General features: G+C 42.2%; 2 protein-coding genes across 7 annotated transcripts in view; both read right to left on the reverse strand.

Annotated features, from left to right (window-relative positions):
- arb2a (ARB2 cotranscriptional regulator A) overlaps positions 1-9,051 on the reverse strand; it is a 150,384-nt gene extending 141,333 nt beyond the window's left edge. For 2 of the 5 annotated variants that reach the window (XM_069523913.1, XM_020093648.2), the window contains exons 1-4: positions 8,895-9,051; positions 8,279-8,419; positions 6,763-6,864; positions 3,071-3,171 (exon numbers count right to left, since the gene is read on the reverse strand). In XM_069523913.1, coding sequence (XP_069380014.1) covers positions 3,071-3,171; positions 6,763-6,864; positions 8,279-8,384 — 309 coding nt within the window. In that variant the 5' untranslated portion in view covers positions 8,385-8,419; positions 8,895-9,051. Of the gene's footprint in view, positions 1-3,070; positions 3,172-6,762; positions 6,865-8,278; positions 8,420-8,639; positions 8,829-8,868 lie in introns of those variants that run through there. The other 3 variants (XM_069523914.1, XM_069523916.1, XM_069523915.1) reach the window with 3 other exon arrangements.
- Positions 9,052-11,344: 2,293 nt separating this feature from the next.
- Positions 11,345-16,317, reverse strand: part of kiaa0825 (KIAA0825 ortholog) — a 118,001-nt gene continuing 113,028 nt past the window's right edge. For both annotated transcript variants that reach the window (XM_069523912.1, XM_020093598.2), the window contains exon 23: positions 11,345-12,190. In XM_069523912.1, the coding sequence (XP_069380013.1) occupies positions 12,013-12,190 (178 nt within the window). In that variant the 3' untranslated portion in view covers positions 11,345-12,012. The remainder of the gene's footprint in view (positions 12,191-16,317) is intronic.

Genomic DNA, 16,317 nt, shown 5'->3' on the forward strand with positions numbered 1-16,317 from the left:
TGATGACACCGTTTCCTTTTTTCCTCTCTAAAGAAGATGCTTCTGTCAATTTTTTAATCACAGGATGAATAAAATTTGCATACATCCCGCTTGATGATTATTTGTTTTCTCCAAATGTTTGGCCCCCCTCGGATGTCTGAGTTCAGTTGGTTTAAATGTCTGTGTGTTCTTTCAGGGCCCCTGTTTTCATGCTACCAAATGTTTGTTTCTACAGCCTTTTTAGATGTTGGTAGATAGTGCCTGAGCAGGCAAAAGAGGGGGGGCTTCACAGAAGGCAGGTTCTCAAAGGAGCGACTGTATACCTGCATTAGAAATAATAAAAACACCCAGGTAATCCCACAAACGGGTCTATCACTTGGCTTTGAACTTCAAAGAATGCGAACAACAATTAAAAGCAACATAGCGGGGGATGCAACTAAAAAAACAGATTACAAAAGAACATTTGTCTCATTATCTTAATGCATATTGCATGCGGTGGTACTGTGGGAGTGAAGTAGAGGTGAACTCTACCATGGTGTATAGTTGTATGCATGGTGATGTAGTTGAAGAGCCACAAAACTTCATGAGGTTGCATTGAATCCTTGAAATAAAAATCCAAAAGCAGCTTTCAGAGTCCATATTTTTCTCACCATGCGCTTCATGTGTAAACACTAAACAAAACAGTGCAGGTCATCAGTTCATCCGCAGTCAAATTCCATTCACACCACTCGTGCAGCAGCAATTGCAAAGTCTCTAAAGCTGCTTTCACTATGTATTCAATTGCTCCAGAGTTTCTCCTGCCAGCCCCCTGGTAAAAACTCCAGATAATGTCTGAATGAGCCCATGTGAGAAAACAGCAGGAGATTCTGTGGAGGATTCACCGCGAGCTAGTGGGCGTGTTGATGACGTTTCTAACACGCAACAGATGCAAAAATGTGAAAAAAGTATGCAAATATCGCAGGAGGAAAAATAGGTTCCATAAAAATAGAAGACACAGACGAAGATGTCAACTTGGAAAGACAACAAGATGTGAGAGCTGACGCTCGTGTTGATGTGCTGAAAACATCATGTGATTTCCACAGCAGAATTTATACGTTACTTCCTGCCTCCTGTGCCATTCTTCGCCTGAATGCCCAGGAGATTTCTGTTGTTGTGAACACGTCTGACTTGCAAATCTCCTGCTGTGTTGTTCATAAGTAAAAGATAAACTCCAGAGACAGTCTCAGAGTGTGATCATTTTGATCGCACATACGACCAAACATTTAGCTGATGTGCCTCTGTATTTGATCGAGTCGTGTCCCTCCCTCATCTCATCTCTGCACAGTTTACACTCACTCACACAGTAACACACGGACAGTGAAGCAGTGGTGAGAGAGGAGAGGTGGTGAGCGAGGTTGTAAATGTTGCAGCTTCAGGATCAGAGCCAAAGCAGTGGTTGGTTCGTACCAAGTATCCTGTCTGGGTGTGTCCTCCCTCAACATTCCCACTGACCTGTGCTCACTTTACTCTTTAACAAAGAACAACAATACTCATCAGAAGTTATTAAGACCTGAACAGTACTGAAGTTCACTTGAATAATAACCTTATTTAATACAAAACTAAAAGCTCATCTAAATCATAAGCATCCTGTTAACTGAGCTGGAAACATATATCCTTTGTCAAATGTTTAATATTTATTCAAGAGCATCTGTTGACAAAGTCAGAGAATCCATTTTATTCATTGTTTTAATTGTGTGGTTTATTTTATTTATGTTTTATGTATTTAAGATATTTTAATCATTCTAATTCAAATGTCCGACTGAATGTTCTGTAGAATTAAGCTCATTGCTCTTGCATGGTTATGTGGTAATATTATCATTATATCAGTGGTTTAAAATGGTTTCACAATGATTACAATAATATCATCTACTGCGATAATTGCTGGGAAAAAATATTGTCCAACAAAATGTGTTATTATAAAGGGCCTACCTTCATATTTTTATTATGCACCAGGTTGGAGGTTTCCTTGTTCAGTTCACAGCCTTAGTTCTCTGAGAATTTCTTTCATATCCAGGCAGAATTGGTATAGTACAAAAAAATATCCTGAACTGAATCAATATTGAATCAAATCCAATCGAATCGAAGCCTTTTGAATCGGAATCGAATCGATTTGGGAAATCAGTGAGCAAACTTCTGATTCAGACTCTTGGTCAGAATCTGTGGATGTGTGACCGTCATATTCAGATTTCACATCTGAAAATGTAACTGAAGCTATGAGTTAAATTTGACCTCAAACTCAACTCATACCCTGACTAAGCTGATAGGCAGATGATTAGGATTGTGCTCACCAGCATCAGTGGACCGTGACTTTTAAAATACTCGTAAGCCTTCCCTCATTCTAATCTGACAGAAGCCTGGACCACAAGATACACCTCAGCAGAGGCCAGTCTGAGGCTACTGGTATTTAAGGAGTTTAAAAGAAGGTTACAAGGCAAATCATCCAGTTTGAAATGAAAACATGTGCAAAAGCTCCACAGCCCCTTTTACACATGAATTGTACTGTGCACAGGGTGTGGCAATTTACCACATTGTGTTTGAAAAAGAGCTGGAGTCCATTACAGTCAGTCTACCCAAATGTAACATCTTTAAACAAATCAAAAACTCACATTTTAACTTGAAATACTTGATTTTCTCTTCAGCTACAGAGGCTTGACCTTGGTTGTGAATTGACACTCAAATGAGAAAAAAAGATGAACTTTTAAAATGTCGGAGAACTGAGTTCATTTTTCTTCTTTGGGGTTTCTAACTCACCTAACCTTGGATAATCAAAAACTAAATAAGACTTGAAAAGAAACTGATCAGTTCAAATGCCACAATAAATGTGAATGCCAAAAATCCATTCAGCCTTGCACCCATTAAACAAAGCAGATGAATGAAGAGGGTTTCTATGCCATGTTGCTCGAATACTAATCAACAATAACTGCCTCTTGTAATGTCATGTTACAAAAACTATTTGGACAGAAAATCCAAAAAGACCCAGTAGCTGAGGCCACAGTTGCTGAAGATGGATAATCAGAAGTATGCGTTAAAAACAATATGAGGAGTTTGTTACCTCTCCAAGAGCTTCGTAGCGTTTCTGGTTCCAGCGGTGAAGATCCTCTCTGGCATTGAACACAAAGGGTTCTCCTGTTTTTATATGTCTGAGCTGACCATCTGTGGGACACAAATTGTAATGACAATTAATACCTGTATATATACACCTTATATTTATATATATATATATATATGTGTGTGTGGAAGTATTTTGAAATGTTGGGCAGGTAACTCCTTCTGACTACATGTGCACTACTACACTAACCTCAACATTTTTGTAAATTTTTAATCTCTCTTTCTTCTCGTCTGTCGCACTTTCTACCCCCCCCCCCCCCAACCCCCCTTTATAGCAGGTGCAAGGCCTGTGGATGAAGCAGCATTCTTCCAGTCACGACTCCAACGGCCTTCTGGGTAGTCTGGCAGGCTGGGGCTGGACAGCTGGTATGGCAAAAATTCTCTCTCCCGAATTTCATCCATCTAAAAGCCTCTTCCCTTCCCATTTAACTCTGTCCATTTCTTTCTCCCTCTTCTTCCTCGCTCTCTCTGGCGACGGGCCACAGCTCTGTCCCTTTCCTTTCCGACCCAAAATCTCAGAGAGAGCTAAAGGAGCGGAGCATGAGTGTGTGTGAGTGTGAGAGTGTGTGTGTGTGTATGTGTGTGTGTGTGTGTGTGTGTGTGTGTGTGTGTGTGTGTGTGTGTGTGTGAAAGAGAAAGAGCACGAAGAGAGAGAAAGGTGGGCTGGCACACATTAGCCCCACGACAGCAACTGCTCCTTGCAATTGCTGGGCATCGGCCAGTCACTCTAACAAGCACAGTTCACACACCCAAACAAACCAGTAGCACCAGATGTGGACATACAGGAACGTGTCACAGGCTTCTCTAAATTGTCACAACCGAGCCACACTGTTATTACAACTGAGAAGAAACTAACGCTCTCTGAGATCATGTTTAAGTGATTTATAACAACTAAAGGTAACCACAAGAGCTCTTAACACATCTAGGTTTTTTGTCATATGAAACAGTCATGAGACAAGAAAACGCTGCTTAGAAATGGTACCACTCTTTTTCTTAATAAACAATTACCCTTGTGTGGCTGTGGCTTGTGGAGCCAGTGTGTTTATACCTTAGCAATGAGCCCATCGATCCTGCGGTTGACACTACAACACAATAAAACACTAAACACTGTTAAATTTAATTTTGACCTTTATGACTGCAGAATCTGTAAGAGCTGTACCACTGAAGAGTACACATATTTAACCCAAATAGCCAGAGGGCTCTCATACTTTCTCAATTATCGCACAATGTGAGAAAAACCCATCAAAGATATAAATAAATTTAATATCGTCGCAAGATAAAAGAATGCATGAGCACTTTTTTTCATCTCTTTCTAAATTGCCACCACTTTCACCCCTCTATCAATGTGATAAATCTCAGGTTGCTAACAGACTGTGTACTAAAGCACTCGTTTTCACTGCTTGTTGTTATACAACATGTAATTCCAAGTGCAGGTTTGACTTTGTGTTCCATTTAAAAAAAAAAAAAAAGTCGACTTGTGCCTGAGAGGTAGAGCAGGAGACGAGCGGGAAGTTGGGATAAAGCAGCGCGCACAAAAAGTACCTTGAAGAAAATCAATTATGCATTCGTGGAGGGGTGAGGATCTAAACACTACTGCCTAAGAGAAGGAAGAGAGGAGCTGTAATGAAATCCTACAGTAGGAGAGGGGTGTGTGTGTCTGTGCGTGTGAGGGAGGGAGAGAAAGAGTGTGTGGGGTGTGTGTGTCTGTGTAGGTGTGTGTATGTGTGTGCGTGTGGGCTCCATTACCTCCCCCAACACATCCTCTCAGAGGAATAACGTTTTCTCAACTTTTCTCCTCTTTTTCTGTCATAATTAGCATTCTGTTCTCAATTTGGCCGCTTAATTAGGTGTACATAACCTTGGATTTCCAGTAATGGAAAACCGGAGGGCTGGCGAGATGAAGCCATCATCTTCAGTGATTAAGATACCTGCAAACTATTGTACACAGACTCGTCTGTATTCACATCATTACATGGTCAAATTAACATTTTTGTTCCACCTGTCTCGGGCGAAGGTAGCCCGAGCGTAGCTACAGAAATGCCTGCGAGTCAGAGCAACTGAGAGCCGACACACCGGAGACCCTGCCTGAGGGCCACCGTGGCTTTAATAGAAATGCTATCCTTCAAAAACAGGCCTGAGTGGAAACTGACATATGGATGGGCTAAAGTGTGTATATCCAAGTGTGTGTGGGTGGGTGGGTAAGGCTGTGTTTGGGCTTTTGAGCAGGGAAGGGGCAGAAATAGAGAGATGCAGAGAGAGGTGGGAGAAAAGGGAAGGGGTGAGATGAAAGGGTGAGGCGATGGGAGCTCAGTCTTCCTCTGTGGGAGCTGGGACTTGAGGCTGCGGTAGAGGGGGTGGTGGGTGTTGGCACGGTGGCTGCTGCTGGTGGTGGTGGGTGGGTGGGGGGGTGAGTGTGCGTGTCTCTGTTCTTAGGCACAGCGAGGTTATGCAAATGCTCCGTCAGGCGGAGGGCAAGGCTGAGTAGGTTACTGACGGGCCGTAGAGTACACAACATGTCCCCCCACTCAGCCAGGCAGACAGCCAGCAGAGACACTGACAGAGAACAGAGGGGGGGAGAGAGACTACAGGGGAATGCTAAGAGCCAAATAAACCTCCACCAGCAGCAGCAGCAGCAGCAGCCGCAGCCGCCTTTCCAACTCTTCCTCCTTCCTCCACCTGGTGAGATTAAGCCAAAAGAAACCCAAAGAGACTTTTGGATCATCTGGACCCAGACCACTGTGGGTTCAGCACACCCACCCACCCACACCTGTAACCCCCCCCCCCAAATATCCCACGCTACTACAGACACAGTTTTGGGTTATTATTTTAAAAGCACTAAACAGAGCTGCAGTTACACACACAAAAGTAAAGTAGTATTTTAATTTTAAATTGTAAATGGACTGTTTTTATGCCAACTTATCAACGACCAAGAGCATTTGAGTACAAGTCACATTCACACACTGTCGGCACAGATGTCAGAGGCAATGTTCAGTTTCTTGCCAGGGACACTTATGGACAGGAGGAGCCTGGGATTGAACCACCGATGTCCTGGTTTGTGGACGACCCTCGCCGTCCCGACATTTTCTACAGAGGCAGGATCTAAGTCTACAGAGCAGCAGTTCCTAATGTGGGGTTCAGCACCAGATTAATCTGAAGGATCACAACATCATAGAAGGTAGAATACTAAAGAGAGGGAAAATATTTGTCTGTTACTGACATTTTAGACAGACAAGGATTCAAATGAAACAATGCAATACGTTTCATGGGGAATATCACTCGAAGGTGAATCATTTCAGTTTGTGACAAAGGGTTGAAAGCTGACACTGTTTCAATTCAAGGGCTCGCGACTCAAAAGCCAAATGAATTGGGAACAACTGCTATAAACGACAGGACAGAGAGAGGACTCAGCCATGTTTCCTCCAGTTTATATCCAGACCTCATGTGGTTTCAGCTCAAATCCAGAGCCAAGGATTTAACCTCATGTTTACCTGAGCTAAAATACTTCACCATGACCGTCAGTGTCATTCTCATCACTTAGACATCATCAGATATTTTATCTATTAAAGCTGAAGCTGCGTGTGCATGCCATGGAACTCACTCAGAGACTTGTGGCTTCTGACTAACAAATGAACTTACGCTCACTGAAGGTGTATTCAAACTCCTCCAGTGTTTTGGGGAAAGTGAACGGAGGTTCATCTTTCTTCATCAGTTCATCCAAGTCTATTCTCGACAGCAAATCTGAGGAGAGAGAGAGAAAAGAAAAAAGGTGAGACGAATTTGTGAAGTTCACTTTCTTCAAACAAAGTCAACATCCAATTTTCAAATCATAATTTCAATCACATTATATCATAATAAGATCCAGGGAAAATCAACTACATTTGATCATGTCTTCCCATTTTGTGAAGTTATGAAGCAACAAAGCAAATGCTATGCTTCCCTCCTCAAACCAAGAGCACTTCATCATCCTCAAGTGGCAGAAAAAAAGTGGGAGGAAAGAGGATATTCAAATACTAACCAAAAATGTCTATTGACATTTTTTCTGCAAATTCTATCACTGAGGCAGAAAGAAACCTGGGGGGGAACAAATTACACATATTGGTGTGCTAAAGGGTGGGTGAATAAATTTGACTCAAGGTTAAGTGGGACATTTCCCATCTTGTGTTATCTACTCTGAGAGCCAGCTGAAAGTTTAAATATGAAGTGGTAGGTGAAGCTTCCAGTTGATGGGACAATTTTTTAAATAGTATTGGATTTTTAAAGGCATACATTCTCTACCCGGAATAAGAGGAAATAGACATTCCCTGATAACAATATGAGACAAAATCAGTTTTCCTGCTGCATTTATTCAAGCATTTATTCCTGTGACTACAGACACATTAATTGTCTCAGCCAAGGAGGTTTTGTTTGTGTCACCCAAGTGTCTGTTAGCCCAGACATTCATATTCAACTTGAAAAGTTTTTTAATTTACACCATGTTTTTAGCCTAAATGTCCTCTGATATCCTCCTTGGAGCCGCGTTCACACACACAAATCTTTGTCACAAGGGTGCACGGTAGCATAGCCAGTTCTGGTAGCATAGTTCTGGTAGCATTACTAGTTCCGGTGGCGGACATTAAGGATAAAAACATGGGCAACATTTTGAGTCGAATGTGAATATCGGAGCTTCCGGACACTTGATCACCACAGGAGCAGTATGGAGAAATGTTGTGTTTTCTCTGTTGTTTCTGAAGAATCGGTCACCAGTTAGTTCAATTGTACTGGATTTGGCTGCAACGCTGTTTACCCATGAGACTTCAAAAGGGTGTTTAGTTTGTCCAGTTTGGACTACTGTAAAAAAAACATGGTGGCATCTGTAGAGAGGACTCGCTCCTGATGTAAATATAAAGTATTTAAATATAAAGGGCTGATTCTAGAGTAAAGTAAACTACAATTTAGCCGATTACACACAAGTTAAAACATCACAAGGATTATTTTATGTTCATTTTCTGCCAACAGGTCCCTTTCTTACACACTGAACCTTTAACTGACCATGTATGTTCTGAACACAGTTAAAGTTTGTAGAGCTTCTTTTACACTACCAGTATTCCCTCTCTTCTACTCTTTCATGACCACCACCAAACTTTTTATTGTCACAACAAACGTCTCTATTCACCTTTGAGTGCAGTAGTTTTCTCTCTGTCCTCCTGGCCGGCGACCTGGGCCATGGCGGTCCACAGTAAGAACAGGACAAGTGAGGCAGCACAAAGATGAGAGAGCATGAGTCCTGAGCTGCTGGAGGTCACTGAGCTGCATCCTGTCCCAGGTGGAAACAAAACAAGAGCACGAGGTGAGAGCTCGATATCAACAGTACTGGGTCACGTGCCATAGTTTACACACGCTTGCTGCTGACTGCAGAGCCACAAGTCCTGCTCATGCTACAAGCTTCTGTCTGTCTGGATCAACTGAGTCCCACAACAATAACACAACGCGTTTACACTTCACAACAACTGTTTGTTGACACTGCTGCTGCCCACCGTGGCACCGTGTGTTCGTTCAACTTTTGCTCACGTGCAGCCTCTGAGTTCATGACGCAAACCCAGCACAAGTGGTGATAGTTGTTGAACTCTCTGCTGCAGCAACATCTCTTTATTTTACTGTCAGACCCCCCGACATGTGTGCAGCTGCTCTGCGTGCAGCCGCAGCCTCAGTGAAATGACGCGGGGACGCTCGCAGAGGAGCAGCAGCTGTGTACAGGAGACTCACGCACGCTATTCGCTCGACTCACGCACCATCGGTACAAACGCGAGTGTCCACACGCTTCAGCTTCCTGGAGGTTTGCTACAACAGGAAGCACTCGGAGCCGCGCGTAGCCGCACGAGCTTGTGGCGCTTCCGGGTTACCGGGGCAACGGACTGGAAGGGAGATTTAAAGACACAGTAGCACAACACACACTAATGCTGCTGCTCATCCAGATGTTTACTGTGTGTGTGTGTGTGTGTGTGTGTGTGTGTGTGTGTGTGTGTGTGTGTAATTTATATATCCTGTCAATATAAAGTACTATACTTTCTGTTACTATTCCCACTGTTTTATAGGGATGATATAGTTATTATTTAAAATACACCCAGCACCATGTAAAGATGTTAAAATGTAGTAATAAAATGACAATATTATTTATTTTGCTAAACAGTAAACAGCTAAACCAGCTACAAAATATTTGTACATAAGGATAGTTTTGATGTACTTGTACTCCACTGCATTTCAGTGGGAAATATTGTACTGTCTACTCCACTACTTTTATTTGACTGCTTTAGTTGGTTGCTTTTCAGATGAATATTTTGCACAATGATATAACAATACTTCACATTGTTAAAGATTAAACCAGTGGTTTCTGATGCATTCAATTTAAATTTCTCACATGGTTTAGTTTCATTTAATGTTCAAATAATCTGATATCTTGACAAAAATCAAAGATTAGAGGAAAACTGATTTGAGTTATCAGAACTTTTTCTCTTTCCTCTGTCATTAGCCATCTTTCAACCCCGCAGAAAGTTGATTTGTTTGAACTGGTGGCTTAACCAAATCCACCTGCTACACCCTGTCCCCCCGTTTCCACCACTAACCTGCGACTTTACCTGACGCCACGTGCTGTTGATTCTCAGGAACGGCCTCCTGGTTAAACTTGAGTTGGGTGCCCTACTTGTGGACGGCCTCCAGAAGTTGAAGCGGTTTCTCTGGGGAGCTGTGCTACCCTGATTCCTCAAGCAGAGCACCGGAGATGCAGCGAAGGGAGACCCAGTTAAGAGACAGAGATGACATATTGTGGCACTGATACCCACCACGTTCCACACAACAAAGGAGATGCTTCTTGCTCCCTGGGCGCAGCACATGAGACCAGATGTGTGGATTCACGTCACACGAGTTGGACTTGGAAGATTAAAATGACAAATTTGTTCAGACAGAAAATAAAAGTCTGATAAATCAACCATGTGACTGGTCATTTCACTTAGATTTGGAAAATTCAGTGGTGAAGTAAGAACTCAATCATTTTACCAATAAATAGACAATAATGTACTCAAGTGAAAGCATCACATTAACATTGCTTTGAATTCTAATAAAGTCTTAAAAGTAAAAGTACTTGTAGCCCTAATGCAACAGTCTGCTTCATCCTTTCTTCATCAGTGATGCTGCTGCTGCTGCACATGTTGGATCAGTGGACCAATTTCCCTTGTGTTACCTTTAAAAATAAAAAAACAATGTGACCAAGAAACACAATGCATTGTAGTGGAGTAGAAATAAAAACAAAAGATGGTCGTCCTATAAACCTAACATGACGGTTTGCTGTACATTGACATACAGCTTGTTGAACTCTGTGGATGAACATACAAATAAACCCAACATGTTTGCTGTGGACAATACACAAATGCACTGAGGGGACTCGGTTGAAAAGGAATTAGAGAGAAGTCAAAATGCTGTCACCGTTGATCCTGTATAAATATGTCACGCTGAGCTCTGGGTTTCTAAAGGTGTTTATGTAGGTTTGATAATCCCTAAAATGAATTCCCTACAATAAAAATTCAGTTGATGCTTTGTGATGAATCTTTCTTTGTAATGATTTGTTGTGAATTATACTGTCAGCTTTACTGACAGATGTCTCCTGAGCCTATCACCTGTCTACAATGGAAATACAAATGGATAACCCTTCAGGTGTTTCCTCTGAGGGGGAGGGAGAGGAAAAGGAGAAGAGATGAGAGAAAACTAATCTTACAACAGTAATTTGACTTTTTTTTTTACCTGCAACACCAAAATAAAATTGTTTTATTGTGTTAAATCAAGTTAATTTAGAAAAGATTAATGTTGTTGCTATTGTGCCTTTATTCAGAGGCAAAAGCTGAACTCAGCTGAGTCATATTCTCTAAGTGGTTTGGTGATTACAATCTCTCTACAATTGCATTAAAAATCTAGTCAAGGAAGGAACATCTCTCTCTGGAGAAGAAGGTGTTTTCCTTATCTTTCAGGAATTGCACAGCAGTAGCACTTTGTGAGCTAAAATGACATCCTATTGAAGGAGCATGATTTGAGTTATTTAATTCTTATTTGAACAACAAATATAACAGGGAAGGACATGTGATGTGTGTATCCAGGAATGTAACATCATGGTGATGAATCAAAATGAATGATTAACTGCTCAGAGATCACACAAATTGATCACACGATAGAAGGAGCACATTTGGCGGTGAAGTAGGAATGTGATGTTACTTTTGTTTAATGTTTAATTCTACGCCCCTCTCTCCCCCTCTCTCTCTCTCCATCTCATAAATAACAAAATACAGACACAGTTGGAAAAATATACAGAGCAATAGTGTTACACATGAAATAAATGTTTTCTCGGCTTTGCACAAAAAACTGACTGATATGACAGCATGGGGCAGATTTTTTGGGACACAGCACAATCAAAAAATCTTTCTGCTTCCCATTCGTAATTTTTGATGTTTTCTTTCAGGAACCAGGAGAACGTACGCTGACACCAATGTCTTTACACTCACACAAAAATTCAACTACCTACAATGATCACAGAGTCACATCTCGTCCCAGGCAAACAAATCCGGGTTCTCCATTTCCCAGAACTGATTTCTGGAGATGCGCTCAAAAAAAGATGAAATGCATTTGATGCAACACAGAAAAGCACGGGGAGTTTGTGTGATGCATGTGTATCTGTCTCCCTCGCTCTTTTTGTTGTTTCACCTTCTCGTTCACTCACGTTTTCATGCACATATAGTGCAATCTCACTGCATGCAGTAAATGCACAAACCCTCTTTCACTCATACATTCTACAACCACAGGAGCTGCAGGTATATGTTATGAGCAAGATTTTGCAACGTGGTAAAATAGTTCCATTTGCATGGACTTTTATTGGGCAGCACTTTTATCAGATGTTTCCCTGTGGATCTTCACTGCTTGTGTGTCATCAGCATCAGGAGGGTCCTCTGGTCCCGCACTGCAGCAGCAAACAAAATAGGCTTTCTTAAGTTCTTCCACCATCGCTTTCTCTCCATCATCCAGCTCTGCATCTTCCTGCATCTCCCACCTGGAAAGCACAGACAGCACAGAGAGTGGGTGGACAGAACAAGAGTGAACATCAGCTCTTTTAATATTAACAAACATTTCACGCCAAGTCTCAAATAAAAACACGCACCAGGCAGCAGCTAGAAAGAAACCAAGTGAATGTTTCGACACATAAACTACAAGTTGCGCTGCTCTCTTTTTGTACAAGAAAAAAATACAGGATCACTGCAGCAGCAAAATGTTGTTTATATCTGTTTGTGAGCCTGTGCCTCTTCGCTATGAAAGAAAGGACCCCACAGTGTGCAGCTCCGCTTGGGTTCAACAAACAGTGAGGTGTAACCGACTGTCCAAAATACATTCTCACACGCTCCTCAAGCAGAAACTCTTCAAGCCTCTACAAGAGACATTTTCACTCCTTAACTTCTCATATGGGAGTATTCTTCTTTCTTCTTTCATGCTGTGTGGGTCAGTTTCACACTTTTCCTCTCTGCTTCTACTTCTCTTCCTCTTTTGTCAATGTGATGCTCATGTGGCAGTGCCGACTATACAGCAGTATTATACGTCACAGAATCCAATGTGCATTTTAATTTAATTTAATTTAATTTTAGTTACACAAGATTAAAGTTATTACCTGGCATGTATAGGCTTGTTTTGTCAATTTTGGACATTTGGTAAAGTGCGCCCCTACGTCCACTCTTGGGGGACGTAGGGGTGCACTTTACCCTGATAAGGGTGCCCCCCCATTGTTGCACTGCGTGGGAGAGGTATGTGACATTTCAGCCATTCAAGTTTTTGTTGTTTCTGTTATTGTGTTTTTAGGTTTACTCTTTAGTTGCAGGTCACACTATCATAACCTACTTCTGATGTTTGATTTGTGTAGAGGCTCCATATATGTAAAAATTGACCAGAGAATAATGTTTTTGGATGGTTTGTCACGTTCGTCAGAACAACGGATTTTGCCTCCAAAGACATTCATGGTCCGGCCTCCCCATCAAATAAATCCCAATGCAGGTCTTGATAGACTCCACCTGTTACCCTCCCTGTGACTAAGACACAGTGTCGCCACTGCAGAAGCCGTCCCTCTTTGGCCGACTAATTTTCCTGAGGGAAATTGCTTCTCATATCTTGTTGCCTTGTTCAACCGCTCCTACAATATGTCTCCCCATCACATTTTCTAATTCTTTAAGCTATGGAGTGGACAGAGGGCTTCAATAAGAAGACATCAAAGGTAGTCACGTTGTAATTCACCCACAGTATTTCAGTGGAATCCCTAGATGAGTGACTGTGGTCAATCAAATCCATATGGAGAGCTGGACGGAGGTTGTCTTTGAGCCGCCGCATCGCACTCCCTCCGAGGGGAATTATATCTGTCTGACGGCAAATGATTGCATTTTCATTGCAATCTCTGCTTCTCCTTTTATCCTGCGCTCCCTCCTTTTCCGATTCCTCACTGTATCTTCAAATATGTAACCATACAGTTGTGCTCGGCGCATGTGAGTGATGCAAACGTGTGTTAGCAGAGAGACGAGGTAAAACGGCAAATATATCATGCATGTTTCATGCATGATAAAAAGCGGGTTTCTCAATGCAGAGCACAGAGGTAAAGTTTCAGACACTGTCATGGAGTGTGTGTGGATTTTCTCTGCTTCCCCAGCAGAGTCAGTGTGGTAATTAACCATCAGTAAGGATAAGATCTCTCCATGTAAATATGAAGCTTTGACAGAGAGGCTTCTTCTCATGAGAGTGCATTCTCCGTCCATGTACACCTGGTAGCTAGTTTCTTTGTTTTATAAATCTCACTCATTTGATTTGGCAAAGAATAAGTGGACTACCTCTAAATAGAAAAGGAGGGAGGTAGTTAAGCATGTCTTCGGTGACTGCTACAGACCGTAAAGGAGGAATGAAGATGACTATTAGGGGAAGACAAACAGCCCTTGTATTATTTTTTTCCAGTGACATAAAATTAAAATCGTTTCCACTAAATAACCATTATGGGACACAAATAACACTCAAAACAAAAACAATACAAATGTCACACGGGGAGCAAAACAAGAACATCAGAGAGCGAGTGAGGGAGGACAGAGAGCTGGGAGAGGAGTGGTGGCCAATAAAGGAGGGAGAAAGACAGGAGGGTGAGACAGGAAGGTGCGCTAAAGGTTTTTCAATGTTTAATTTTCAAATAGGATTAAGCAGAATGACATTTAGCTGAAGGTTACAGGCTCAGCATTGTCTTAGCTGATATTGATATGCAGGAGGCGCCCCGCTTGTCACCGGGACAAACACCGTTGATGAATGAGAAGCCTTTCCCCAGGAAGGTGTTAAGTGCAAATTTGAAATGAGAGAGAGGTAGAGGAAGAGAGAGCGAGAGTGGGGAAAAAAGAGGGAGCGCACACAGACAGAGATTGAATTACCACAATAGTTGCCATGTATGCTGTCACTAGATAATGTTGCCAAAAGTGTAAAATTGTTCCGTAAAGTGTAAGTTGCGTATTTGTTGAGATTGGTTGATCCTGCGCTGACAAATGGGCCAAAAACACACACAAGGTGCACCGCTGAGTGTATCTAATTTCAACAAGTACAGCACAACAATGCCTCTTAGAAATGCATAAGTAGGCTAAAGTTGACAATAACTTCACTGTATCCTCATTTTCGGCAAGTTTTCCCCCAGAATTTACATCTTAATAAGGGAAGCCTTACCCTTTAATTCTTATGGGCTCTGCTCATTTCTCATGCATTAATACTGGAGCTGCTGACTTGGCTCTTCCTCTGAATACAGAGTAGGACACACATATTAAGAGTCATATATTTACAGGATTGATGCCACGGGAGATTGTCTCAGAGTGAGATGAAAAGGCTGGCTCAGATGTATTTCAACGTGAACATCAATGTAAGCTGTCCTAATCACGGGACTGTACCCAGGCGCGGGACGCACAGCATCCATCCTGATTTCCAGCTGATAATGAGTAGTGATGTCTGACAAATTAAGAGCATAAGCTTTGCTCGGAGATCATCCTGCAATCAAATTTCAAAATCTTGCTGTAACACAGATGAAACCTTGATCTGCAGCTACCAGAACAACAAAAGAGTAAGTAAACTGATATTTGAAGAAAATATCAAATGGAGAGAACAAAAAAAAAAGAAAGGCATCAAAATAAAACGGGCGGAGGTAGGCGAGTGAGTGAGCAGAAAGACAAAGTGCTTGAACGATCATGAGAGGCAGAGAGACAGTGGCCAGTGGTTTCCTCCGCAGCTGTCAGCGGGCTGAGTGGTTTCTATCACAGCGCTGTGTGTTTGTGCTGCACTGGGTGCCCTGCCCGCTCTGCCACTGGGACCACTGTTTGTTTAAAAGGCTCGCCTGTCAAACACAGAGCGCCACCAGCAGCCAGACACTCGGCTAAATGACTCTGACAGCAGTCCTAATCAGAGGCTTCGCACATTGCTGCAGGGCCTGGAGGATCCATCATAACCCAAGCCTAAATATTTAAAGTGCTAAACTTTCCAAAGGTCAGGGCTTTCCATGCATGCCAGGGCGACATGTGTCAGAGAAGAAGAAGAAGAGGGACTGAACAAGACGGAGAGCTGCAGAGAGAGAAAGAAAGAGCTATGGGTTAACTGTTCTCTGTCATTTTCACCAGTGTGAGAACAGCTTTCATTTTTAGACCCTTGGGATCAAGTTACTTGTTGTCAACAGACATCGTTTTGTGTGGTCGTCGTGTCTTCACACAACTCATTTGAGGTTAGAACCCGAGGTTAGAGTGACAGATGAGTTTGAAAAGATTTTTTATATTATTATTATATTTATATTTTATGTGTGCACCACAAAGTTTGGCCGCAATCGACAAGTGTCCCTTTGCTAAACAAGACACTCAGATTCACCCTCTGTAAAGAAAGAAAGAAACAGATGAACGATGATATTTCAAAACTTTGGAGACAAGTAAAGAAAACTAGCAGAGAGAATAAGGAGTCTGCTCAGTGAAAGCTGAACTGAGATGGATGAACTTCTTGCTGATGTCAGAGTTCAAGGTTCGGGATTGAAAGGGGATGGGTAAAGGTGAGGTGAAGGCTCATTTATCCTCATACTCCGCACCAAATTGAGTAGTACCACCAGAAATCATGGGGGGCAGTGTGGCCAATAGACCATGCGAGATG

This window comes from Paralichthys olivaceus, chromosome 4 (assembly GCF_024713975.1).
Source record: "Paralichthys olivaceus isolate ysfri-2021 chromosome 4, ASM2471397v2, whole genome shotgun sequence".
NCBI classification, from domain to species: Eukaryota; Metazoa; Chordata; class Actinopteri; order Pleuronectiformes; family Paralichthyidae; genus Paralichthys; species Paralichthys olivaceus.